The following is a 25,324-nucleotide window of genomic DNA, read 5'->3' on the forward strand; positions in this document are numbered from 1 at the left end:
AACCAAGCAGAAGGGACAGGGTTTGAACTGAAGGAGTAGGAAACAAAGAGCACACATCTCTACCCTCTACACTACTGTGAAAGTGAGGGTACCACAGGAGTGAACAACTTAAATAGACAGTGTAGTGCTTGGTGGTCACAGAGGGGAGGAAGGGAACTAGGGGCTTACTCAACCAGATGGGATGGATTTATGGGTGCGTGACAAAAAATAAATACTCTTTGTACTTGTTCTCTTGGTGATGTCATTTCTTGTACTTGTACAGGTACTTGTACAGTCTCTTGTGATCTCAAAGCAACTCACTACTTCCTGGTCTTCCTCTAAGAGCCATCAGACCTCTACAACTTGTCCAGAACACAGCAGCACGACTGGTCTTCAATCTTCCAAAGTTCACACGTTACTCCGCTGTTGCGCTCCCTTCATTGGCTTCCAGTAGCAGCACACATCAGATTTAAAACCTTGATGCTTGCCTACAAAGCCAAAAATGGACCAGCCCCTCCATACATGAAGTCAATGGTCAAAACTCAATCTATACCTCAAGTACTTTGAATCTCAAGTAAGGTTCGGCTTGAAATACCATGCTTCAAGTCTCATGGAAGACAAGCATCGAGACTATTCTCTGTCCGGGCTCCCAGATGGTAGAATGAACTTCCACTTGCTGTCAAGATAGCAGAGTTCCTTGCAGTCTTCAAACGCAGACTGAAGACCCATCTATTGATGGAATATTTAAATGACCACTGACTCTGCTCCTATATTGACTAAATAAACTAGGGTACGGTATTGTTTATTACACTGATGTTGTCTAACAAACTCTAGTACTTATTGTTTATTGCACTTATCATTGTTTAAGATAGACCTTATGAATTTTGTACTTCTAGGCATCAACAGTGATCCTTGTATTTATACAGTATTCTAGATCATTGGTATATTGGACTCTAACCTACTCACTCTACTGGCTAGGATGTATTCTATGAGTAAATGACAAAGCAATTTTGTAACTTGCTCTGGATAAGAGCGTCTGCTAAATGCTGTAAATGTAAATGTAAATATGAGAGAAAGAGAGAGAGACAGAGAGAGACAGAGAAAGAAAGTGAGAGACAGTGAGAGAGAGCGAGAGGGCTCACATATGGATTTAAACACAAGGGCTGTGATTATATACATAGTAGATAATTTTACACTGTTAGAGCTTCCAAAAGTACCTCAAACTTTGGCTCAAACTTTGCAGTTTTTCTCATAATATTAGTTTGAATATATATACCTGTCCATTTTGGTCAAAATCAGACAACCTATGTTTCAGCGACATGACTCAAAAAAGTGATATCAGTATCCATTTGATCAATGTGTTGCAGCCACATAAAATCAGTATGTGAACATAAGGTCAAAATGTCAATTATTTACTTTCAGACTTTTGATTATGACAAGACATCATTGGATGTGACTGAATGAAAATTCTAAGACTAGTTTAAAAAGTGCTCATTGTATATAATTAATGTTTGCAAAAGAATGATTATTTTTGAAAAGCACATGTAATTGCAAAGTGGTTAGGACTCAACAGAGAATCATTTATGTCTAGTTTTGTGTTGCCATGTGAAATTATGTATTAGCTATACTGGATTTATTAGTATAGCGCACTCCAGTGGCCAATTCCCTTCACACTTGTGTAAGTTAAACCAAGTAAAACCAAGCTTTGGACATCCCAGGTACTCCCAACCCTTACCATGACCTCACAGTTTCCTTCGAGAACTCCCTGGTATCACCATCTGAAGCTGTCCGTAGCCTGGGCATAACTTTGAGTTGTTCTCAACTCATGTTTCAAATCTAACCTGGTCTTCCAGTTTTCTCCTTTGTAACATACAGTTATGGTAAGGGTTGGGAGTACCTGGGATGTACAAAGCTCAGTTTTACTGGGGTTGAGCTTCAAGTCGTGGGCTGTCATCCATGACGTAATGTCAGTCAAGCATGTGAGATACGTCTGGAGATGTGTCAGAAGGTAGAAAAAAAGAAATAATTGAGTGTCATCAGCAAAGCAGTGGTAGGAGAAATCATGAGAAGAAATTACATCACCAAGAGAACGAGTATACAAAGAGAAGAGAAGAGGGCCTAAAACTGAGACCTGTGGAACACCGGTGGAGAGTCTACATGGTTTGAATGCAGATCCTCTCCATGTCACCTGATAGGACTGTCCCTCCAGATAGGACTGAAACCATTTCCATGCAGAGCTTATCCAGGACCCAGCTCTGCTCCTCAGGACCGAAGCCCCCCCAGTCCACCAGATACTGAAGAATGCTCCCTTGCCTCCGAGAGTCCAAGATCTGCCGAACAACATAAACTGAAGTCCCATTGAAGGCTATGGATGAAGGAGGCTCGACGCTGGGTGAAACTATATCAAGGGGTCATTCAATGACAGGTGTGAGAAGAGAAACATGGAAAGTGCGTGAGATGCAGTAATGAGAGGATAGGTTGAGCTGGAACTTAACTAGCTGTTTCACTATCTTGAAAAGGCCTATGTATTTCGGACTCAGTTTACGACATGTGACGCAAGTCTTTCATGGATAGCCACACTCTGTCTCATGGCTTGTAGTCTGGGGCCACCCCTCAGTGACAGTGACAGTCCCCCTTTTGTATTTCTGCAACACCTGCCCGATACGTTGGTCCATCTCCTCCCATACTCCCTCGCTGCGTCTCATCCAATCATCCAGCGCCAGTACCTCCATCCGCATCGCTGTCCAAATTTCCAGATTTTTAAAATGATTAAAGTTCAGACTCTTAGGAGACTGTGGATACCAAACCTAGGACTACTTCATGCTCAAAAGTATGTGTGATTTTGGATATTATGCAGAATATTTCAAAATTGAAGTGGGCGGAGCTTATGGGTTCTTGAGGCTTTTTTGCCATGGAAATCACTGGAAAAAAGAATCACACTGTTTGGTTGTGCCATAGGGCCACCTATAGTCTGATCCAGCTGACATCATGTGCCTAAGTGGTGGGAGGGACTACTACCTATCGATCAAGTTTCATGTCCATAGACCTTACGTTTTGGTCTGCATGATTTGTTTTAAGGTAGAAAAGGAATAATAATAATAAGAAAAAAACTGCCTTGACCTTAAAAAAACCCTAACAAAAACAAAAGTCCCAGAATGGGCATCTTTGTAGTTACTGTGTTATGGATGCAGGGATGGAGCGAGATGCAAGTGCACATTTAGAGCTTTTTTATTTGCCATAGAAAAAGCAAACACAAAACACAGTGGTGAACTGGCTAAAAAGCAAAAGAAAAAAAGGCAAAAGCACTGTAGAACCTGGTACGCTGGACAGCAATAGAGCAGTGGTAACACTGGACATCTAGTTCAGAAACAATGCACAGCACTGTATAAGCATTCCTTTAAGCTTAAGTAGAGGGGGTGGGTTGCAGTGGGTGTGTCCTACAGGCTGTGTACCTGGCATACTGTGACAATACTGCATGATGTCACAATGATATAGGAAGATTTTATTTTAGTGTTTATTAAATGTTGATGAAATTTATTAAATGTTGGCAAAACAGGACCTTATATACATACACTAACAAGGACGATAACAAAGGACAGATGTGACACAACACGGGAGTGGCATGGCAACAAAAGACAGACAGACACACACACACATACACACAGACAAACAGTGACAAGGCATCACCAGGCTTTGGGGTGGAGTCTAGGAGAAGGGGCCTGTGCCGTGTCAGAACCCACCCCCTCACGACGGCGCGACTCCTGGTACCAACACCAAATTATGAGTTAACACCAACACCAACACCAAATTATGAGGATGGTGGACCGACACGGGTTAGCTTGCACAGGAGGAGAAAGACAGGGACCAAGACAATGACAGGCACAGGGACAGGCACACTAACAGGAAGGGGAACATAAAGGGAGACAAAGGGATTGACATGGTAAATAGTGATGGAATAGGGATGGCGATAGGCACAGGTACATGAACCGCAGAACCAAACAGAGGAACAGGAAGGAGTCCGGTGAGGCTAGGATGGAAGCTATGTTGGCCAGTCCTGTGCCTGGTCGAGGTGAGTTCCAGTGAGTCCAGAAAAGGAGCTGGGATGCACACCAGATGAAACGCCTGACATGGGATCGAGCGCTGGCAGTGCTTCTTTCTCTCCCAGTCTGGGCTGATGGGCAGGTGCACAGGCTCTGGGGTCATGCGCCCTAAATGTGGAAGTGCCCTTCATCAGCGTGGGTGCTGATGCCGGATCCTTCATGGCAGATACACAGGGAAGCACATGGGCTCTCTAGCAGCATGCCCTGGGTGAAGCTTGGTGCTTGTTGCTGTTGGAGTGCCAGGACTTTCATGGAGCCTCCTCAACCTCCATGGATGGCTCAGTGTCCAACCAGAGGCTCTCGAGATCCTCTTTGTAGCCATAATCCTCATAACCCTTTTGGTAGACCAAGGAGGGCAGATAGGACCCTGCAGAGTCCGAGCCTGGACCACCAGGCCCCACCCACAACATTTCTCAGGGGAGCTCACCCCCTCTGCATCATTATGGAGCGTGCCCACTAGAATAAAGGGTTCTTTCACGTAGGCTGGGTTGGGGCGGCTATGTCGTTTCCTTCCTTTCTTCCTTCGTGTTGTGGTACATCCCTCAGCAGTCGGTGTTTCTGTGATGTTGGGTAGGCAGCGGCAGGATAAAAGTGTGAGGCATCATTTTAACGAACATAGACATGTACTGAAACACAAAAGAAATGCGAAACCAAAATATGAAAAACAACACGAAGCAATAACAAGACAAAACATGATGAGTGATATACAATTGTTAGCATGACGAAGCAGTTGACACACAACGTATACATGATCAAACAACAGCAAACCACTAAACAGGACCTTAAATGCATATACTACATGATAACCAATGATAGGTGTGACACATAACTGGTTATGTGATGGTGATGGAAGAGAGAAACACACACACACACACACACACACACACACACACACACACACACACACACACACACACACACACACACACACACACACACACACACACACACACACACACACACACACACACACACAGACTTTGGGAGGAGTCGAGGAGGAAGGAGTCATGCTGTGATAACAACCCTTATTAGATAATGAATAAGTTGCTATGTTACAGTGGCACAGTGTAACAAGTGGAGCTCCTCTGATGTAACAGTTTAAATTACCTACATGAAGACTTTGATAAAGCAAGTCAAGTAACTTCTGTTAGTTTCAGAAGTGGTATGGGGTTTTGGGATCAGCCATGTCTAATCAGTACCTTCTTTTTTGGGTCAATATTGCTGATTCTTCAGACACACAGTACAGAACAAGTACCAGGCACATTTACCTTTTTATACCAACTTCTGGCAGTTGTGCAGCCCTCTTTACCCCCAACAAAGGCTACTGTCTACACAATACATATTATGGTAAAATAAATTTTCCATGAGACCATTTCTTTTTCACTGTCTAGTTGTGCTGACATGATTTCCTGTCTACCCAGCCAATAAGACACATACAGTATTATCACCCGCCCCCTTAATTTCTTTAAGATGTTAAGGGTGTCTTGCAGTCACAGCATTGAAGCAGCTGGGAATTAAAATGACTGAATTCATTGTACCAATCTTGTTTTATATAACATTAAGTAAGTACAATATGTATAGTCCCTTTTAAATTTTACTACGCTGATATTGTCAGAAATGTCTTAATTACTTCAAGCATTATGTAATTAGGACATTCATATTTCCCTCAGATACTGCTTTTGCTGAAAATATCTTCCAAATGGAACCTTTGCTGATGGCTGAAATTGGTAGTAACACCAACCTCACTTGCTTCTGTGCAAAAGAACAATATACAGGTGTGATGTGGTTTAAACAAGAAATGGGAGAGAAACCCATTGGCATAGCAACCTCATATCACTACTCACATCCACCTGAGTTTTATAAAGATTTTGACAAGAACCGCTTCAGACTGAGCAGGGATGTTAAAAGTTTTAATCTGAGCATCTCAGAAACACAGCTGTCAGACTCTGCAACATACTATTGTGCAGTGGCATTCATAAATATGATCACATTTGGAGATGGCACTATACTAATTGTTAAAGGTAATATTATAATTTCATTTCAATATAAAAACAAACTTTTATCCTTACTTACAAAAAAGTAGAACATAAGGGATACTTAATGTCTGACGCTTTGTTTGTGACCAAATGTAAGTTATTATTTATTATTTTTTGTAAAATGTATGCATGCATGAATTATCTTTGTTTGAAGGCAAGGACCACCACAATCATGTTGTCCAGCAGCAACCTACATCCATGTTACATCAACCAGCTGAAAACATTAACCTGGAATGTAAAATCTTTAGCAATGTTTCCATGGGAAATCATAGTGTTTACTGGTTTAAACATGGCTCAAGAGAATCTCATCCAGGAATAATTTACACTCATGGAGACAGTGCTCAGTGTAAGAAAAGCTCTGAGGCTGGAGCTCCTACACAGAGTTGTGTGTACATGCTTCCCAAAAGGAACCTCAGACTCTCTGATGCTGGAACTTACTACTGTGCTGTGACTGCATGTGGGCAGATACTCATTGGCAATGGAACCAAACTGGAAATTTACGGTACGTTTAGATTCAGATTAAGTTTCCAGGATGAAGTCTAATTTATGATCATTCTTTTTTAATCTATATTTTTATCTACATTTTTAGAATGTAAATATATCAATGGAAAATTCAAGCAAATGTGATTAAAAAGGGAAAAAGATTAATATTATTCCTGTGTAATTTCTGAATTATAGATATTTGGCAATGACTCTGAAATGACAGGGTCTTAAAACATTAAAATATCTCATGCAAAACTACAGTTCTCATTAATTTTGCATAGGCAATAAGTATACTGGCTGGTAATTTTGTTGAGCACCTTAGACATATTAGCATCAAGGACATTTCTTTTACAGTAGCAAGACATTTAACACAAATGGACATCATATTAATAAAACTTACATAGAAAAAGACCTTATGTACTGTTCTTACACTTCCCCGACCAGCAGCTCACTTAAACTAACTATACTTTAATTTAATAAGATCAACTGTAGTTAAATTAATTACCCACAGTAATCCCAATATAATCTCAGAATATGACAATCCTAAATATACATTATAATATGATGTATATACCTGTCTACAATTACATTGGTCAACATTGAATTTGCTTCCTAAAAAAACAAACAAAAAAACCCCTGTTTATTATGTATTTTTGTATTATTTTTCTATGATCTTTTCAGAATTTAGAGTTTTCCGAATTTATCTGCCACGCATAGTTCTTTCCAGTTCCAGTATATTCATCTGTCATGTTTAGTATGGAAAAGTGGTACCAACAAAAGTGGATCCCCTCTATGTTGGCAGACTACTGCTGGAACTGAAGAGGGATGGTTCTAAGGACAAATATAGGCAAAAACCATTTTGGAAGAATGTTTGTAAAAATTTAAGTGTAAATACAGACTTATTAATGAATAAGTAATATATAATTATTGTAAAATTCACACAGTTAAAACCATACATAATAGAATAATTCTAAAAGAGATTAACATTTAGTGTTAAATGTACTATAAAGGTGCACCTAATTGAGTTTGGGTAGCAAAAATAAGTAGTAATTTTTTGGCCCAGTGTTACAGTCAGAAATTAATTGATTACCATACACAATCAGCTTCTGTTTACTGTTTTTGCCACTGGTCAGTCTTTGACCACAGGTCCTCACATCACTGAGAAAGCACTAGTACATGTTCACCTTTTACATGTGTTTCTGTGCTACTGCTGAGTTGAGTGGTCCACCATTCAAAAATACAGAAATATCCAGCCAACATCGGTGAGAATCTGGCCATTGATGAAGAGCTAGAAGACGACTAACATTGTCTGTACTAGGCAAAAGATAATCAAACTACCCAGATTTGCCAATGTAAAATTAAACTGACATACCAGACCTATCTTAAAATACAGACTGTGCTGGTATATGACTTATTCACTGCTGCACTTATACAACTCTAGATGCTTCATCTGATCAAAGGACATGGTTCCTTATCATCAGCATTTCAGTGTTATTACTGCTGAGCTTAACTGTCAACATCACTCTATGTATAAGAATACAAAGAGGGCAATGGAATTCTGAAGGTAAGGTATGAATATATTTTGAAATGCAGGTATGCAATAGTTACATTTTTAAACAACACTGAAATATCCAAGGTGAAAAATCACTGCTTCACTGTAAAGGTACATGTTGTGTTTTTGTTTTCTAGGTAACAAACAAGCACCAACCAAGATCAGAAATAACATACCATCTGAACAGGTTAGTTATTGTATATCCTACTAAGGGCCACACACTACTGTCTTGACAACAACAATTTTCTTGAGTATTATTTGTAAACGTCTGATTATCCTCTTTGCAGGCCAATGATGACAGCAATCTGAATTATGCCACTATAAAATTCATTGACAAAGGAATGAATCCCAGGAGAAAAACTAACATAAATATAGAAGATCAGACTGTTTATTACAATGGTCTAAATATGCAGTCTAGTATCAGCAAGCGTCAGACTGCATTATAATCTCATCAGGTGTTTAGCACATATAATGAAATTATGACATAAGATGAAATACCTGATATGCCTGATATCACTTGATATGCCATGATGTTTCATAGTGTAAGAATGACAGATTAAGACATAACAAATGTGTATAGAAAATATTCACATAGCATCATTCATGATAGAGGCCATGGAAACATGACACATTACAAGTCAAATAGTTCATTTACTATGGTGCACAAAAAGTGCAAACTGCAAATTATAGAGTTAATTAGCAATTTATGTGGTATGAAAGCCTATGATTATAGTTATAAAGTAGCCACAGAGGGTAGATATCAGTATTTGAGTTGGTCAGAATGGAAGAATGGCAGCTGTGTGAAGAAGTGTGCCCTCTGGTGGTGGAAACAGCAATGACAGCAACAATAACTGTTCCACTAGAACAATGGCACACAGGAATAATTTCTACTGTTGTTTTTGACCTATGTTTTGTATGTTTGTATAATTTATTGTTTATTTTTATTTAAATTATAAGTGAATACATGAGGGCTAAATATATTTTATCTTTTTATCTTTATTATTCAAAGTCCAACAAAATTAGAATTTGTTTTATTTCAAATCTTAAACCCCAGTCGATAGTATGCATGTCAGAGTATACACACAATTATGTATAGTATGTGTGCCATGCCTGTGCTGAGCTGTTTTTTAATGTTAATGGTCTCATTGAGTGCATAGACTGCCTCATTATTTTAAAAATAAAAATGTGCAGGAAATCCCTCATCTTTATTTTAGTGCCTGTAAATTCACTGATGTGAAATTTTTCTCAAGTGATTTATCTTGGGTACATCAGCATTAGGTCTTGACTTGTCTACAAGTAGATTATCAAATATTATATAACTTAACAGTGCATTTCTTTATCGATCTGACAAGCCCTGCTTCAGGTATCCAGCATACAAAGGAAACCAAAGCCAACCTATGTACTCAACTATACTTATATAAATACTTATAGAAGTACAATTGTTAAATACTTACACCTTTGCAAACTTATTGTACATCATGTGCATTGTACTTTCTGCATGACAAATGATGTGAGATCATACTTGTTATTCAGAATTAGTGTTAGTATATTGTAAAACTGTTTGGAGACAATGTATCTTGATAAATGTGTTATTGAAATTGAATTGTAGAAATAAAAATTTTGTTATATGTATAATCTCTATTATTTGTACAAATATGAAATGACTACTTAACATATCTTGGCCCTGAATAAAAATAAAAGCACTACATAAATGTATCCATACAATGCACATATAAGTACAAGGCAGTATCTGTAAATATTTTAGGATATTTATTGCACTTTCCTTGTTGTTTACACCACATGTAGCCCTCCTATTCAACAAGTGAATCTAACTTTGTCTTTGCATATTGTTTGTTGATTTGTCAGCATTGCTCAATGCATTATGCATTATGTGCCTAAGAAAACCACACTTTTTTCCACTCTCTTTCACCATGTGGTTTTGAGCACAGGATGTTTCACAGCCTGAAAGGTTGACCTGTTTTTTTGTTTTGTGTGTGTATAAGAATTACATAACCATTTACAAGAACTGAGCCATTCTATTTGGGTTCAATAAACCAAAAAAAATCTCAATAGAAAATGTAACATTTGTATAAGGTTTTATCTGTAATTATGACCAGAACAAATAGCATAAATGTAAGTGTGCATACTGTATTTTATTTATAAATAACAAAAAATAAAGCCAATAATTGTGGATCCACCACCCTGGACAAATGTATACTGCAATTATGTGTAATTGTACACAAGTATATAAATGATTTTTTAATAGGTGCACCTTGTGAAGTAGTCAGTGACTTTAGGTGCAAGGTAAGTGGTTCCTGGTAAAGTGGCTGGTGAGTGTAATTATGTTCAGTATGGGACAGCTTCGTAACAAAGTTAACTCAAAGAAACATTTTGATCAAAGAAACTAACATTGTTGCTATGATAGTATAGCCCTCATTTCCACTTCAAAGGCATACACTTCCAATGATACTGAAGATCCACTGCAATGTCTGAAGGAGAAGAAGCATGCAGTGGCTGCTTCAGTTAGATTTCATGGGCCATCAGTAGGGAAGTGTGAGGAGAAGCCTGAATTAACCTCTGACAGAAGTTGGCCAAAATGATACAACACCAACATTCTTAACCCCCTCCCTGGTTTAAGAATGCTTAAAGGGAACCTATTTGTAATGAGGCAAGATCAGCCAGATACTTGTAGGTAAAAGTGAATAATACTCCAAAAACATCATTAGAGAACTGGCCAAGGTCAAAACCAGAACAGTGGGATTTCCAAAGCAAAGGAACATTAGGAGCAGGACAAAAAGCCAGTCTGTATGAAAGCCAAAACACAGTCCAAAGAGCAAACAAATCCAGAGGAGAGTCCAAAAAAACCCAGAGTCAACCAAAAGGTACACCAAAACCAGTCAATACACAAAAGGGTAAAATACACAAAGTATAGCTTCCTCTAGCTCCCTGCCAGTTAAGTCACAAACACAAGGCGTTCTTGATTACAGGTGTTTATTTTTCACATTCATGCCTTCAAACATGCCATGAGAACTCATTGGTCGCAATAACTAAAAGGGGGAAAAGAAAGGAAACCGCAGGCTCTACAAATCTTCTAGCTTTAGTTGAACTCAAATTGTTCTTCACCAAACCACACAACTATGTTCTGCTCCTCATGGCGATACAAAGTGTGTCTCCAATAATAACAAGCCAACTACAACAAGAACAATTCCATCATGGTTCCTACACCTATGGACATGCTCCTAGCTACATTTGTCAACTGATAAACAACTACTCCACTAAAATAGAGGTTAACAAACAAGAAAGGCTTAACCCTATAACTGAGTGTTGTCAGCCACATGAAGGAAACACAGGATCAATAGTTTGCAAAGATAGGGATGAATACTTCCAATGACTCCCATGGTGGTGTGTATAATGGAGCCAAATATTGCCAAAAGAGATGGCTTTAGGCAATACTTTCCGACTTAGGCTCTACATCTACATATCTCCAGTGAGTTCCTGCAAGCTGAAGCCAGTTTGGAGCCCCCCAACCAAAAAATACTTTTTAAAATTTTAACTCCCAATGTGGAAATTTTATCTTGTTTTATTCGCTTTTCCCATGCCAATAATAATGTGCAAGCTGACACCCAGTCCAGAACCAGCTCTGTCAAGGAACACTTTGCTGCTTTGCCAATTTTTTAATCATGGATTCATCAGAAGCTTCATTTCCAACATAGTTCCACTCATTACCTTATTAAGGGGTAAACCACACATTTTTCAGTTGAACTTGGAAGCTGAGATAACCATTTTTGATCTCAAGAAGAGATTCACCACAACCCATCTCCTTAAACACTGGGATCTTTCCAATTTATGGTGCAGGTTGATGGATCTGAAAGGGATGTGTAAGCAGTTTTCTTGCAGAGACAAGATAATGCCCTGAATCTGTTTCCACATGTTTACTTCCCCTAAAACTTTGTCCAGCAGAAAAAAATTATATCAAAAACTGGAAGCTTCTGGCCTCAGAGTAGTAGTGCCACTGGCTTGAAAGATTTTCTTATTCTTTTCTGGTCCCGACCAATCATAAGAACCTTAAATATATCAAAACTACCAAAACATTGAAAACTTGTTAAACTATGTGGTTCCAACTTTCTCAAGTTTGTAGTTCTTTGTATTCTAATGTCCAGATTAAAGAATGCAAAGCTGATGCCCCTTCTACAATCAGGCAATGCCCAGAGGAGTTGGGCAGAGGAGATCATTCTACCTCTCAATTTGTTTGCTGTGTTTATAGTTTTGAATTTTGATGAGACCATTCAACAATTTCAGTTTTTCACTGAGCTGGATGTTTGAAAGACCAGCTGAATGTCCTCCTAATCAGTCTTATGCTCTTGAGCAACACCATTCAGACCTGATATCCTGGCAACACATATCAAGTTCACCTGGCATGGACATTACTTTCCATATCCTCTCCAAAAAGGACCAGCTAGCTTTGAGAATGGAAACCCAAATGCAGTCAGCTTCTGCATATTGTGTGCTATGTTGGTGTCCCCATGGCAAGCTCCAGCAGATACACTTCTTCTTCTGACCAATCTCTACAGACTCTAGTCATATTTTTTTCATAGACAACCTCACATATCTGCCTGAATCAGAGGGTTACACCACCTTACTGGTGGTAGTAGACACATTTTTAAAGGGATGCCATCTAATACTCTCCATCTAAGACTTCCAGCTAGTTTCTCCTGAGGCTACTTGGAAACTTGATCATGCACAGATTGATCAGGCATAGTGAAATTATGTGAAGGAATGTGTTGGCTGACATCACATGAATGCCACAACATATCAGCCTGACAGAGGGGATTGCATGCATGATCTCCATTTTCATCTTCCCTGCTGTAAACTAGCATCCAGATTCACTGATCCCTTAAGGTTAATAACAAATCAGACTGAAGACCTGAAACACAGGTAAAGAAGGTTCAGATGCAGGATTTGAGGAGAAACAGGTTATTTTATTCTTAAACAGAAACTTTTACATTGGTAGTCTCTTGTCATGCATCACAGGCACAGCAATGTAATAAGTGGCTCATAGTGCTGGCCTGCTGCCACCATAGGAATACAGTGCACTGTCAATTAATCAGTGCTCATTAGTGTGATTACCCACATGTGTCTACTCACTTATATGAGGGCTTCACGAAGACCACAAAATGTGCAACCTTTTCGCTGGTAAATGGTATTGTCAAAGGGCTCCTTCATGTAGGAGTTTGCATTCAGTAACTGGTGGACTGGGATAGGTATAGCTGAGATGTGCAGTGCTGGGGCCCAGTCTGCAATATACTGGACACCAGCCTCATAGGGGAATTCCATGAACATCACATCAGCCAGCCTGCATGGTAACTGAGGGGTCACCCTCCAGTGAGTTGGTTTGATGCAACTGGAGTTACCCCTGGACTGTCACTTCCCCTGCCCTGAGTATTTAGCATTATTGTCTTATTGATCACCGGCGACATCCCTTTCACCTGTCTCCAATTGACTTCCACTATTTAAGACCATGAACAGTGTACCATTTTTTTTTATTTGGTTCATGTAAGCTTGCACATAATATCGTCTCATTATTGGCAACAGAAAGGCAGGAGTAGCAGATCAAGACCATAAAAAGACCATGTGAGACTTTTAGTTCTTCTTGTCAATACATGATTTGAATCAATTTTAATATCAGAAAACAGCTAGGGACAAGAGTTCAGCACCATGGAGAGGGCTTAATTATTTCACAAAAGTTTCCTAAAGAATGCAAAATCTGTGTCAGTCATGAAGGTATTTTGGAGTACATTATTAAATATTTAAATACATCCCAGATGAAAAACACAGACATCACAGTAGGCTACCACCCCAGACAATATAGGAAAAGACAATAAATTATACAAATGCTCTTACCACAATAGTTATGAAGCCTGGTTCAATATATGCTAAGAAGCTACCCAAGAGGTCATTAAATACATTACTTTTTAAACATTGTGGTACATTGATACTTTGGTTGATGCATTGATTTGTGTCTTGCAGATCTGAATTTGATACAGATGCCCTAACATGCTGATTCTTGAGAAAAAAACAACAAAGAAAAACACTGACTCTTTCTATACTAGTCTAAACTCCTTTATGATGGTGAGACTTGGCTTTCCTGTGACTAGATTTCCTCAGCTTTGTATGAGAGTGTGTCCCTGCCTCATTGTTCTTCTGTAGTTTCCTCAAATTTGACCTGACACCTCATATAACGTCACCTAGACATATTAGAATTGAGATTATTATCAAGTAGATAAATACAATTGTATGTATTGTTGTTAGCTTCATCTATATATGGTTCAAATAACAGAATTTGTCAATACACTGATTGGTGTGTCGTTACCAATACGGCTTTAACTCAAACCAACAATGACAACAAACATATTTAAATGATTGATGTAATTTACTTACATTTACATTAGGAATCTAAAAATGGAAACTTAAAACCAATAGGAAAACATTTAGACAAGAATGTCTAACAATATGACCATGGGTGTTCAATGGTTTCCTTTCAGGAAGCAAATAGAATCAGTCAGTGTTGCTGAACCCTCAAGGAGGCAGCAGGAGTACATAAGTATATAAAGACTTGTTAGCTTGTCACCAGTATATCTCAAGAGTGACACAGGGGCGCAACAAGCAAAAGGCATGTTAAACACAAATGCAGACTCAAAAAGGGCTGTGCACTAAAATGTCAGTTGTGCTTTATGTGATATCTTTGGTCTTCTCTGAAATGTGTAAGTTCAAGTTTCTACTGCAAAATATTCTGAAGTGTATATAACTATGCCTGCTATGTGTCCGTTTACATTTTTTCTGTCTTATCTACAATCGGTTTTAGTTGGAAATCTTCAAGGAAAGATTTTGCAGCTAGATTCTGTTCTGACTTTTAAAGAAGGAGAAGATGTGGAGTTGACTTGCTTTCATCCAAAAGAACAAATGCACAAGGTGTTGTGGTACAAACAACCGGTGGGACAGAAGCCTTTACTGGTCATCTCTTCATATCACTTAAGCCTACCCTTTAATTTCCATAATGATTTTGACAAGCTGAAACGTTTTCATTTATCAAGGTCAGCTGGCAGCTCAAATTTAACTATAACAAAAACTATTCCATCTGATTCAGCAGTGTACTATTGTGCTGGATCTTTCTCAAATATTGTCATCTTTGGTCCTGGCACAGTTTTGATGCTGAAAGGTAAGCAATGGCTTATTTTGTTGCAATTTTACTTAACCTGTAATAATAAATAAAAGTGTTTATATAAACCAGTTGTATAAAGTACATAATCTACATAAACCTGTAAAAACTGAATTCAGTTATTCATGAGTGACATATTTTTATAGGTAAAGATTCAAATAAATATACTGTTGTACAGAACACCGTACCACAGCTACTTCAGCCTGGAGACTCTGTGACTCTACAGTGCACAGTCCTCTCTGAGAGATGTGCAGGAGGACACAATGTCTACTGGTTCAGAGATGGCTTGAGAGACTCTCATCCAGGAATCATTTACACTCATGGAGACAGGAGTGATCAGTGTAAGAAGAGCACAGAGCTTCACTCTCCTACACGGAGTTGTGCCTACAAGCTCCCTAAGAGGAACCTCAGCTCCTCTGATGCTGGAACTTACTACTGTGCTGTGAGTGCATGTGGAGAGATCCTCTTTGGGAATGGAACTAAACTAGACTTGGACGGTAAGCATTTAAGTTTACTTGGAATATTGAAACACTTTTTCATTGTTTTGGAAGAAAATGCTACAAAATTTGAAAATGCATGTCAGTGTACAACCATGCTTGTGAGTGGACTTTACAAATGGAATAAGACTAACATTTGACACTCTCTTAGAGAATACTGCTTCACACACTTAGCACATATGAATACAAACATACGTGTGTGTGTGTGTGTGTGTGTGCAAATGCATAGTGAGTAACTGCAGTGTACAGTAGTAAAAACTGGAAGCTGAACGTTTTGGAAGCTTTTTATATATTTGCAAGAGGAGGCCTAATCTGTCTCCTCATCCTATGCATGTTTATATATATATATATATATATATATATATATATATATATATATATATATATATATATATATAGATAGATATAGATATATATATATAAAGAGAGAGAGAGATTCAAAATTGATTTTCAAGAGAAATAGAACATGAAGAGGTCCTTCATCAAACAAAGTGCACACACACACACACACACAATATATATATATATATATATATATATATATATATATATATATATATATATATATATATATATATATATGTATGTTTGTTGTTAAATTTAATTATATTATTTGCAGTAGATAATCAGAATGTAAATGTCAATGTGATCAGTCAAAGCTTATTAAAAATGTTTTCAATATGTAATAAATTATGTAATTTAATTATCATTTAAAATAGCAGTAAGTTACAAATGCCTAACATTAGACAAAATGAGATGTTTTTCATCAATGTTTTAAAAGATGTTTTCCCTTTGTCCTGCAACCACCAATGTCTTTAAAAACCCAGTAAAATACATTCATAAATTTAGTTTTTTATGTTTCAGGTGTGCCTGATGGCAAGAGCATATACATGTTCATGATAGTTGGCTTGGCAGTGCTATTACTTATAAGCTTGGCCATCAATATTCTTTTATGTGTAACACGCAGAAAAAAAGGTAGGCATTTTAAAGAATGTACTCATATGGATAACAGATTTACTTGATATTTACCTGTGGTAAAGCACATGTACATATGGTGGTGTATGCACATGTACATATATATATATATATATATATATATATATATATATATATATATATATATATATATCTCCAAAGGTCTAAGTTAATCAGGAGCTTTCTTAAAGCCAGCCCCACACACTCGAATTTAAAATATTTTCCTAAGATTTTAAAAATGTATTCCAGAGGGCATTCTTTATTTATGTTAGTCTTTGGTGCTTACAGTGTGTTAAATGTGACAATGTTGTGATTTTTTCAAAGAAAGTTCCTCATACAAGAAAATTTTGCAATATTATCTTAATTTCTTTTTAAAGTTGTTTTATGCGGTGCTGTGAATAGCATAATTATCTTGAAAGGCAATGTTACCTTGAATAATCTTGGAAGGCCTGATCGATTTGACAAGAAGTATCCTATGGGATATTGACAATTAATATCGATGATAAAAATGATTTAAATCACTTAATTTTAATTGGAGGTTAATTTGCCACTAATATTTTTCAGCAGGCAGCATGGCTATACACATCGTCTTTGTATAAGACCTATTTGCAAAATAGCAAATACAAATTAATAGGTATTTTTGTGATTTAGGTTTTTCATACACTTTGGTCCTGGAAAGCTAGTTTGTTGTAATTTAAACAGAAGAGCAAAACTTTAAATACCATTTTAAAACTTGAGAATAATCTCAGAATGATCTTCAAATTCAAATAAATAAGAAATACAATCCATTATGTGAAACCTGTAGTGCATGACGTAGTAAAAATCTGGACCAATCTGTCCATGAACTGTATTTGTTGTTTTTTGTTATCATTGAAAATATAACATCACACAGTAACTGATCAAACAAAACACCATACTTTAGATTTACACTCTGCTGACAGTTTTTTTTTATGGATGTTATTTCCATATTGCAGACACCCAGCGCATTACAAACTGCCCATCACAGCAATTCAATTCTAACGACACTATGTCAGCAGCACAGGTTTGAAGTTTTAAAGTATCATTCATTGTATATGCACTCATATGTAAATGTTGAAATTTCAGATTTTTAATATTGATTGTTTTTACAGTACCATACAACTGATGTGTTGAACTATGCTGCCTTAAAATTTACTGCACAAAGCACAAGAATGAAGAGAGAGCGACACCAAGAGGAAACGCTGTACTCAGGCATAACATGTCAAAACCTTATATGATACCCCTAATTGTTCTCATTTCCTGCTTTTATTTGGCCACTGTCAGAAACTTGAATTTACCATAACTTGAAAACACAGGCATGAGAACAAAATTTTGAAACAATTATAAGGTGAAGTTAACTATGCATATAATTTCACATCCCCAATCCCCAAATATCACACTTGAATAATGAAATGATCATTTATGTAAATAAATATTTTTCCAGTGTCTTTTACTTACTTTGGTACTTTTACTAAACCTTTTCTATATAATTAATCATTCTATCTAATAGAGTAGGTCAAGTTCTAAGTTTCAATTCTTAATTTTCAACATTAAAATCACAGATTTTCTAATGCACCTATTGTGTAATGTTCATGTTAGTAAGTTTGTAAATCAGAAGGCAGCCATGGAAATTTACCAGTAAAACAGGCATCAAGTGACCCTGGCTTGATCACATGTATGCCCCAAGCAACATAGTAGAAGCCTCAAGGGATTATGTTTGATTCTTTTGTGTCAGTAATTCAGAAGATAGATTAAAATTATAATAACTCTTTTCAAGTCTGCACAAACCAGTAAACAGGAAGGTAATTTTTGTTCTTGTGGCCAATGCCTGTCCTTCCACATGATTGACTACAATTCTGCCATTCTGGATCCATATAGTTTACAAAATTGCTTTCTTTAGTTCTTCTTTGTTCTAAAATCTTATCCATAAGATGTAAAAAAGCATAGCCTAAAATGCTAATGCTTTAATCAATAACACACACAGTCTCCTTTGAAGATCATGCTGGTTTGAACTGCAAGTGATGGCCTATATATAGACTGTGCTCAAAAGGCCTCAGATGCTTTTTGGCCACTGAAAGAACGACTGCAGGATGACTGTTTTATATTTAGTCTTGCTGTTCATACCTATGGGTAAGTTAATCTTTGACTCTTTTTAGAGTGAATAATAGTAGTTTTCAGCCTTTGACAGTATCAGTTTTAATGTAGCTACAGCTCAGTAAAGTCTGTTAACCCTATTTAACTTTTTTACTACTCTATTTATTAAAAAAATATTTAATTCAGATAGGTAAGATTAGACATTTACTCTTTTGGGGTATGTAAAAAGATGAAAGGCAACCTTTGTTGGATATGTATATTTTATTTATTTCAAAAGCTTTTAATGGGCTAATAAAATCAAAAGTTATTTTTAGTGGCAGATAATAAATTTCTACTGTATTTAGTGTGAAAGCTTAGTGTTATTAAAATGGGTAACACTTTACGTTTTTGGCAGCACCTTAATAATTTATTATTAATTGTTAATAAGCAGAGTTGGGAGATTGACTTTAAAAATGTATTCCATTACAGATTACTGACTGCCTGTTAAAAATCTATCTATACTATAATCCAAAATCTTACTATATTAAAGTAAGGGAATCTGATTAATTTCTGTTACTTTTGGGTTGCCTTTTAACCCATTAACTGCTGAGGACTTCTGGAACATTGGTTACCTACACTATAACTCTTGGAATATAGACGACATGGACTGTACCATAACCCCTTATATTGTGTTCCTACAGTTATTGTTTATTGTATTTATAACTCAGGAGATGAACACAATCTGTCCATATAAACATGTTCCTTCCCAAGTGCAGCATTTCTGAGAAGGCCATTTAATTCAGAATGTCCAGACCCAACACTCTGGCCATATATATATATATATATATATATATATATATATATATATATATATATATATATATATATATATATATATATATATATATAATGGATTTATTGTATACATTTCATGCTGAGTAATGCAGACAAAAAAAAAGATGCACAAAAAAATAGATGCAGTTTGTCTAAAAGAATTAAAGGAATCTAGAAAGTCTCATAGTTTTAAAATCTGTTGGAGGATTAAATATCCCACATTTTGAGCTACATCATTAACCTAGTGCCATAAAGTTTTTTAAATAAAAATATTAGTGTTTCACAATCTAAGAGCCGAAATATTTGTGTAACAAACTTCCTATTACTGATGCCCATAAAGCTATAGAATTATAACAACAGTAAATACAAAATGTGCACTCTAAGTTTTTTAAAATGATATGTTTTAACGTTCATATTCAATCACTGTAGACATGAACAGGTATTTGTTTACAACAGTGGTCCATTACAACTATGTTTTAGGGAGCATGATTGAAGGGAAAAACTGTAAAACAGAGAAATATGAACATAACGGAACTATGACTGGATACACATTAGCAGAAGGTAAATATTTTAAAAGCATCTTTTTAAATAAGTATATCGAATATGTTTGAAGGCTATATGCCATTTTTAAAAATTACTTGATACATTGTGTGCAATTTGGTTATTGATAGATAATCTTTCTTTCAGAGGCTGGAACATCTAGCTGTGTAACTACAATACAAACAACACAGTACTTCCAATACAATAATCACCTTTCATACTTTAGGGAGTTATGGGAGTTGTAGTACTCCTTTCATAGTTGTGTTTGTTGGAAACACATTAATTTTGCTGTTAAGTGGAACTATCAACGTTGTCCTCTATAAAAGACTGAGGAGAAAAGATGAACACTGCAGAGGTACAGAGGTTTTTTTTTTTTTTTACCCCCACCCATGAAACAAATTGTTTTAAAAAAGTATATTGACAAACATTTATATATTATGAGCTGTATATGATTTTCTATAGATGAGTAACCCTAACTTATTTCTTACAATTGGGCAGTAATGAATAAGGTATTGGTTAGTAATTGACTTCATTTGCTTGACTTGTAAATTCATTATTTTCTTCTTTTATAGCACTAAGAATTCTTAGGAACACCTTTTCTGGTGAATTCCAGTTAGTTGAAGAGGTATGTTACAGTAACAGATGTCAAATCATGAAATTCCATACATCCACTGACATAGCAATAATTTAAGCCTCAGCACTTGTAGCTTTCATGCTTAAAAATATAGTTATTCATGAATTTGTACAAAATTCAAGTAAATTAAAAATGTTTTTCTTTAAAGTTAAAAAAAGAATTAATAGAAAATAGGTTAATAACTCCAGAATGTTGGTTTCAGAGTATAGCATCACTTATTTAATGCATGTTTTTTTTCAGATTTTAAAATTTTAATCCACAAAATTATCCAAACCACAAATACAAAAATGTCTTTTTTTTAGCCCGACGATGAAGATCTAAACTACACTACCATGCAACACCCTGAGGTTAGTGGAGATAACCAGGGAGATCAGAGGAAGAATGAAGAAGACAAAACATTATACTCCAGTCTGAAATGTCAACATTCAAATAATTAATGACTTACAATGTTCCGATATGTAGCATTGGCAAACATTTTTTATACATTTCTATAAATTGAGATTTTTTCATAAATTGCAATTGCGTATGTTACTGCCTTTATCAGAAATCTTTAAAACCAACAGCCCCCTAACCTCCATGTTATGGAAAACCATAAACCATAGCACTGAATTCACAATGCATGCTGTGCCTTTTTATTCACTGTTATCAGTAAGTCACCAACTGATGCATCTTCTGTTTTCGAGGCATAGCAAGAACACATCCAGGTACTTGAACCGTTCTTGGTACATGCGTGCTTGGAATATAATATTGGCAGTGGAATGTGTTGTCAGGCAAGAGCACAGGGACACAAGAACACAGAAGCAGCATATTGTCTAGCTGTACCCCTCCAAAGGCTATCAACAGCAATCATTTTTTGCAATTATTCATAGAAGCATTGCCTGCAAGTACAAATGTTAATAATGTACTTAATAATAATGTTTTTGTGTGTATTTGTTGAAAACTGTAAAATGTACAAGTTTTTTCAGATTAGATGCAGTGTGCTTCTGCTTTTAACCTGTTAGTTACCTAAAGCTCCTATTAAGGCAGACTTTAATACTCATATATATGTTTTTAACTATGTTTACTCAAGCTACTTGGTATTTAGCTCTGTAAAGCAGGCTCTTATACAATACAATCCTTCCCACTCCCCTCCCATTGGCTGATTCTCTAAGAAGTTATACCTCCTCCCAAGTCCTTCCCCCTACCCATACAGGAATACACTTTCTGGCAAAAATTGATATAAGGTGTCCATCCTCCAAAAACCAAACTCCTCCCAGGGTCAGAAATACACTAGGCCAGAATGTTCAAATTTTGCCTCCTATTTTCTTTCTATCCAACCAAACAGACCTGTGTATAAGAGGTTTCTTTAATTGAGAAATATTAATGTGATTAAAGAAAATTAAAGTTTTCAGTCTCATACTACACCAGTCTTTCTCCACTTTCTCTGTCTGTTCAGTATCCTCTCTGACACACACTCTGCAGTCAGAGGTCATTGACTCTCTCCCTCTCTCTCTCTCTCTCTCTCTCACTCACTCTCACACCTCCTGACATCTTATCTGCCATATGTACTCAAACAGGGCAATAAGCAAACTTTTCATAAAACATCATAAAGTTTCCATTTATTTATTTTTTCTGTGATCTCTAACCAAATGTGTTTACTCTATAAGTTTTATCACACAAGGTTCTTGTCCATTATCAAACATTGAGCCCTTAACACTTTTCAGTGCATTCCACATCTGAGAGTGGTGTTGGGGATGGGTGGATTGTAATTTACAGCTTATATCCGAAAACCATCTCTTTTCCCCACCAACCTTTCTTTCTTAAAGCCGTTGTTGCTGGTTCAAGTTGCCACTGTTGGGCCCCTGTGCTTCAATTGCTCAAGTTGTACTCAGTCATAATTGTAAGTTGCTTTGGATAAAAGCATTAGCTAAATGCTGTAGAGGTAAATTCTGAAGGGCAGACAAACAAAAACAGCCCACAAGAGCTTTGTGTTTAAATTATTACCATGAATAATATTTACATTTGTCAATTTTTCTGATTACAATGAAATAAAATTTAATCCTCTTACTTGATAAAACATGAGGCTGGCCACAGAAGGATTTGTAGGGTTTACATATTATTCACGTCTGTGTTTGTAATATTCAGGGCAATGGTGACAAATTTTGAACCAAGCTCTACACGTAAGGCATTTCCCAGCTTTGATGAGCAATGTATATGTATACAGTATACACACTCTCTACTATACACATGTACTCAATAATTATATGCATATATTTGCATAATTATTATTTCAATGTTACAGGGTAAAGTGTTAGGTTGTTGTTACTGTTGTTGTTACTGTGCACTGAAACAAAATATATAACCCACATGAATAAGGTCTGAGAGAAGCTACTATTAATAATAGAGGCTGAATTTATATTTATGTCCAACTCAGTGCCACTGCCAACTGTTCCAAAGAAAGAGACTCTAGAATGTACACAAACATATTCTGCACACTACTCAAGTTTGAAGGGAAGTTGTTTTGCAGCATGTTGAGTTAGCTGTTTTACATATGATGTAGTTAGTTCTGGTGGATCCTGCAGTTTCTGGTGAAACTGGTGGAGGGCAGAGAGCTCATGTTCTAATACTATTTCTTGCTGTTCAGAAAGCAGTTTGACAGAGACCGCTGAGATACCAAGGGATTTGCTGTTTAACACAATTGTGTCGGTTTGGTTCAGAGTAGTTAAGAAAATAAAAATATGCCCATTGAAGCTTTTTGTTTGTAGATTAAGGTAGATCAGACTTATGTAGTAGTCCGGTTGGACAGTGGTTGAGGGTCGAGGCTGCCTCCATGGAAATGACTCATTTAACAAATCTGCTGAAGAGCCTCTGTTTTAAGCCTTGCCCTTAGAACAAAAAGCTAAAAGAAGAATTGCAAATAGCCCAGCATACCAAGTCTGTAGACAACACATACATTGGAATGGAAGTAGGCTACATGAGCACTGTGACAATATGTGAAGGAGTGCAGGTCTGGTGAGGGGGTGTTACGGTATGACACAGTAGAAGACAAAACCGCACTAGTATGACATAGTAGAAGACAGCACTGCACTAATATATCACAGAAAACAATACTGCACTAGTATTACTAGAAGTCAGCACAGTGGCAATAGTGGTGACATAGCTTAAACATTGACTACAACAAGAATCAGCTGCCTTAGGACCTCTCAAGGTCCCTTTACACTCCACATCAAGTGTCTATGTAACTGATTGAGAGTGAATCAAGAATTATTTGCAATACCAACTGTATGAAGCAATGCTAAACATTACATTCCTATTTATACAGATAAAAAAATAACAAAAAATTTAAATGATAAATGAAATATATATAAATAAAATGTATAAAAGTTCACAAATAAGAAATTACCTTGGTCAGCAATTCTCTCCACAGATTCAAGGAACTCGTGAACGCCTGAACCAACGGAAATACATAGAACAGAATTATAGACTGTGAACAGAAAAGATAACCACGATGGTATCCTTTATAGCAAAACGCTTTGATGTTACCTTATTTATTGCTTAATTTAACTAAATAGAATCACCTACTTAGAAATTAAAGTTTTTCTATTTAGCTATCCATGAGAATAAGAATAGCGGTCGATCAAAAGTGTTTCAGTCAATCAAAATGTTTCATATACTCTATAACACAATGGTCATATTACATAATGATCAATAATCATCAGAATAAAGAAAATGTCCTTTCCCAGCTAGCTCACAAAAACAATACTTACGATAGCTTGTACACAATATGTAATGATTGTTTGCTAAAATACAATTAAGTTACACAACCGGTAAAGATATCCAATTGGCTAATTCATAAAATAGCTTTGTGAAAGAACATTACTATTTTCCCCCTAGTTTAGCTAATATGTGGTGGTGAAAAAAAACAATGTATTAATTTTCTAATATGATTATTAATTTTCAGACCCTAAGAGCGCAGGCCTTGTATGTTTTATCTATACCTGAAATTAATTACTACGTTAGGCCCCAACGAGTTAAATCATACAACGCGCGATAAAGTATTACAACCAATAGCTAAATAAATAGCTAAATACACGTCAGCCTTTTTAGTAACTTATACTAATATCAGTTATAACATGAATGGATAAATAGAATGTACCTGTTGATAATGGTTGAGCCATGTCCATGTTCGTTCAGAGGTCTTGGCAAAAGTTTTCAGATGTGTCGCTTACAATTACGGCTGTGAACTAAAGGAGTGAAGCACTGCAAAACAACGGCTTTAAGAAAGAAAGGTTGGTGGGGAAAAGAGATGGTTTTCGGATATAAGCTGTAAATTACAATCCACCCATCCCCAACACCACTCTCAGATGTGGAATGCACTGAAAAGTGTTAAGGGCTCAATGTGTGATAA

The 25,324-nt window shown here is 36.5% G+C and overlaps 3 protein-coding genes across 9 annotated transcripts; all 3 read left to right on the forward strand.

The window, feature by feature from the left end:
- The first annotated feature begins 5,566 nt into the window (after positions 1–5,566).
- Positions 5,567–9,766, forward strand: LOC113581840 (uncharacterized). Of its 2 annotated transcripts, XM_027017270.3 has the most exons (6): positions 5,567–5,641; positions 5,750–6,100; positions 6,270–6,617; positions 8,040–8,162; positions 8,288–8,337; positions 8,438–9,766. In XM_027017270.3, exons 1-6 carry the CDS (start codon positions 5,599–5,601, stop codon positions 8,594–8,596), a joined length of 1,074 nt encoding a protein of 357 aa, XP_026873071.2. In that variant the 5' UTR covers positions 5,567–5,598; the 3' UTR covers positions 8,597–9,766. The 2 variants fall into 2 exon arrangements, with proteins under 2 accessions (XP_026873071.2, XP_026873072.2); XM_027017271.3 differs by lacking the exon at positions 8,040–8,162.
- A 5,015-nt stretch (positions 9,767–14,781) lies between these two features.
- LOC113581822 (uncharacterized) lies at positions 14,782–18,251 on the forward strand. 5 transcript variants are annotated; one of them, XM_081695079.1, is made up of 7 exons: positions 14,782–14,911; positions 15,013–15,140; positions 15,295–15,366; positions 15,513–15,863; positions 16,728–16,838; positions 17,813–17,880; positions 17,969–18,251. In XM_081695079.1, exons 3-7 carry the CDS (start codon positions 15,357–15,359, stop codon positions 18,092–18,094), a joined length of 666 nt encoding a protein of 221 aa, XP_081551205.1. In that variant the 5' UTR covers positions 14,782–14,911; positions 15,013–15,140; positions 15,295–15,356; the 3' UTR covers positions 18,095–18,251. The 5 variants fall into 5 exon arrangements, with proteins under 5 accessions (XP_081551205.1, XP_081551207.1, XP_081551206.1 ...); XM_081695081.1 differs by having other exon boundaries at positions 15,298–15,366; XM_081695080.1 differs by having other exon boundaries at positions 15,013–15,119; positions 15,298–15,366.
- A 137-nt stretch (positions 18,252–18,388) lies between these two features.
- LOC145643549 (uncharacterized) lies at positions 18,389–22,322 on the forward strand. 2 transcript variants are annotated; one of them, XM_081695082.1, is made up of 5 exons: positions 18,389–18,986; positions 20,244–20,324; positions 20,530–20,658; positions 20,876–20,928; positions 21,240–22,322. In XM_081695082.1, the coding sequence occupies exons 1-5, from the start codon at positions 18,947–18,949 to the stop codon at positions 21,372–21,374; spliced, it is 438 nt and encodes a 145-aa protein (XP_081551208.1). In that variant the 5' UTR covers positions 18,389–18,946; the 3' UTR covers positions 21,375–22,322. The 2 variants fall into 2 exon arrangements, 1 of the variants encoding a protein (XP_081551208.1); XR_014115973.1 differs by lacking the exon at positions 18,389–18,986 and having other exon boundaries at positions 20,024–20,324; positions 20,451–20,658.
- Positions 22,323–25,324: the final 3,002 nt, after the last annotated feature.

Source organism: Electrophorus electricus, chromosome 13 (assembly GCF_041902795.1).
Source record: "Electrophorus electricus isolate QZ-2024a chromosome 13, ASM4190279v1, whole genome shotgun sequence".
NCBI lineage: Eukaryota > Metazoa > Chordata > Actinopteri > Gymnotiformes > Gymnotidae > Electrophorus > Electrophorus electricus.

Bases quoted from the DNA above. Each gene is read 5' to 3' on its own strand.
- LOC113581822 (XM_035520044.2), top strand. From the start codon at position 14,836: ATGCAGACTCAAAAAGGGCTGTGCACTAAAATGTCAGTTGTGCTTTAT. The intron at 14,912-15,012 runs GTAAGTTCAAGT...AATCGGTTTTAG, and splicing joins TTTGGTCTTCTCTGAAATGT to TTGGAAATCTTCAAGGAAAG. The intron at 15,367-15,512 runs GTAAGCAATGGC...ATATTTTTATAG, and splicing joins CACAGTTTTGATGCTGAAAG to GTAAAGATTCAAATAAATAT.
- LOC113581840 (XM_027017270.3), top strand. From the start codon at position 5,599: ATGACTGAATTCATTGTACCAATCTTGTTTTATATAACATTAA. The intron at 8,163-8,287 runs GTAAGGTATGAA...TTTGTTTTCTAG, and splicing joins AGGGCAATGGAATTCTGAAG to GTAACAAACAAGCACCAACC. The intron at 8,338-8,437 runs GTTAGTTATTGT...TCCTCTTTGCAG, and splicing joins ATAACATACCATCTGAACAG to GCCAATGATGACAGCAATCT.
- LOC145643549 (XM_081695082.1), top strand. From the start codon at position 18,947: ATGACTGTTTTATATTTAGTCTTGCTGTTCATACCTATGG. The intron at 20,325-20,529 runs GTAAATATTTTA...TTCATACTTTAG, and splicing joins TGGATACACATTAGCAGAAG to GGAGTTATGGGAGTTGTAGT. The intron at 20,659-20,875 runs GTACAGAGGTTT...CTTCTTTTATAG, and splicing joins AAAAGATGAACACTGCAGAG to CACTAAGAATTCTTAGGAAC.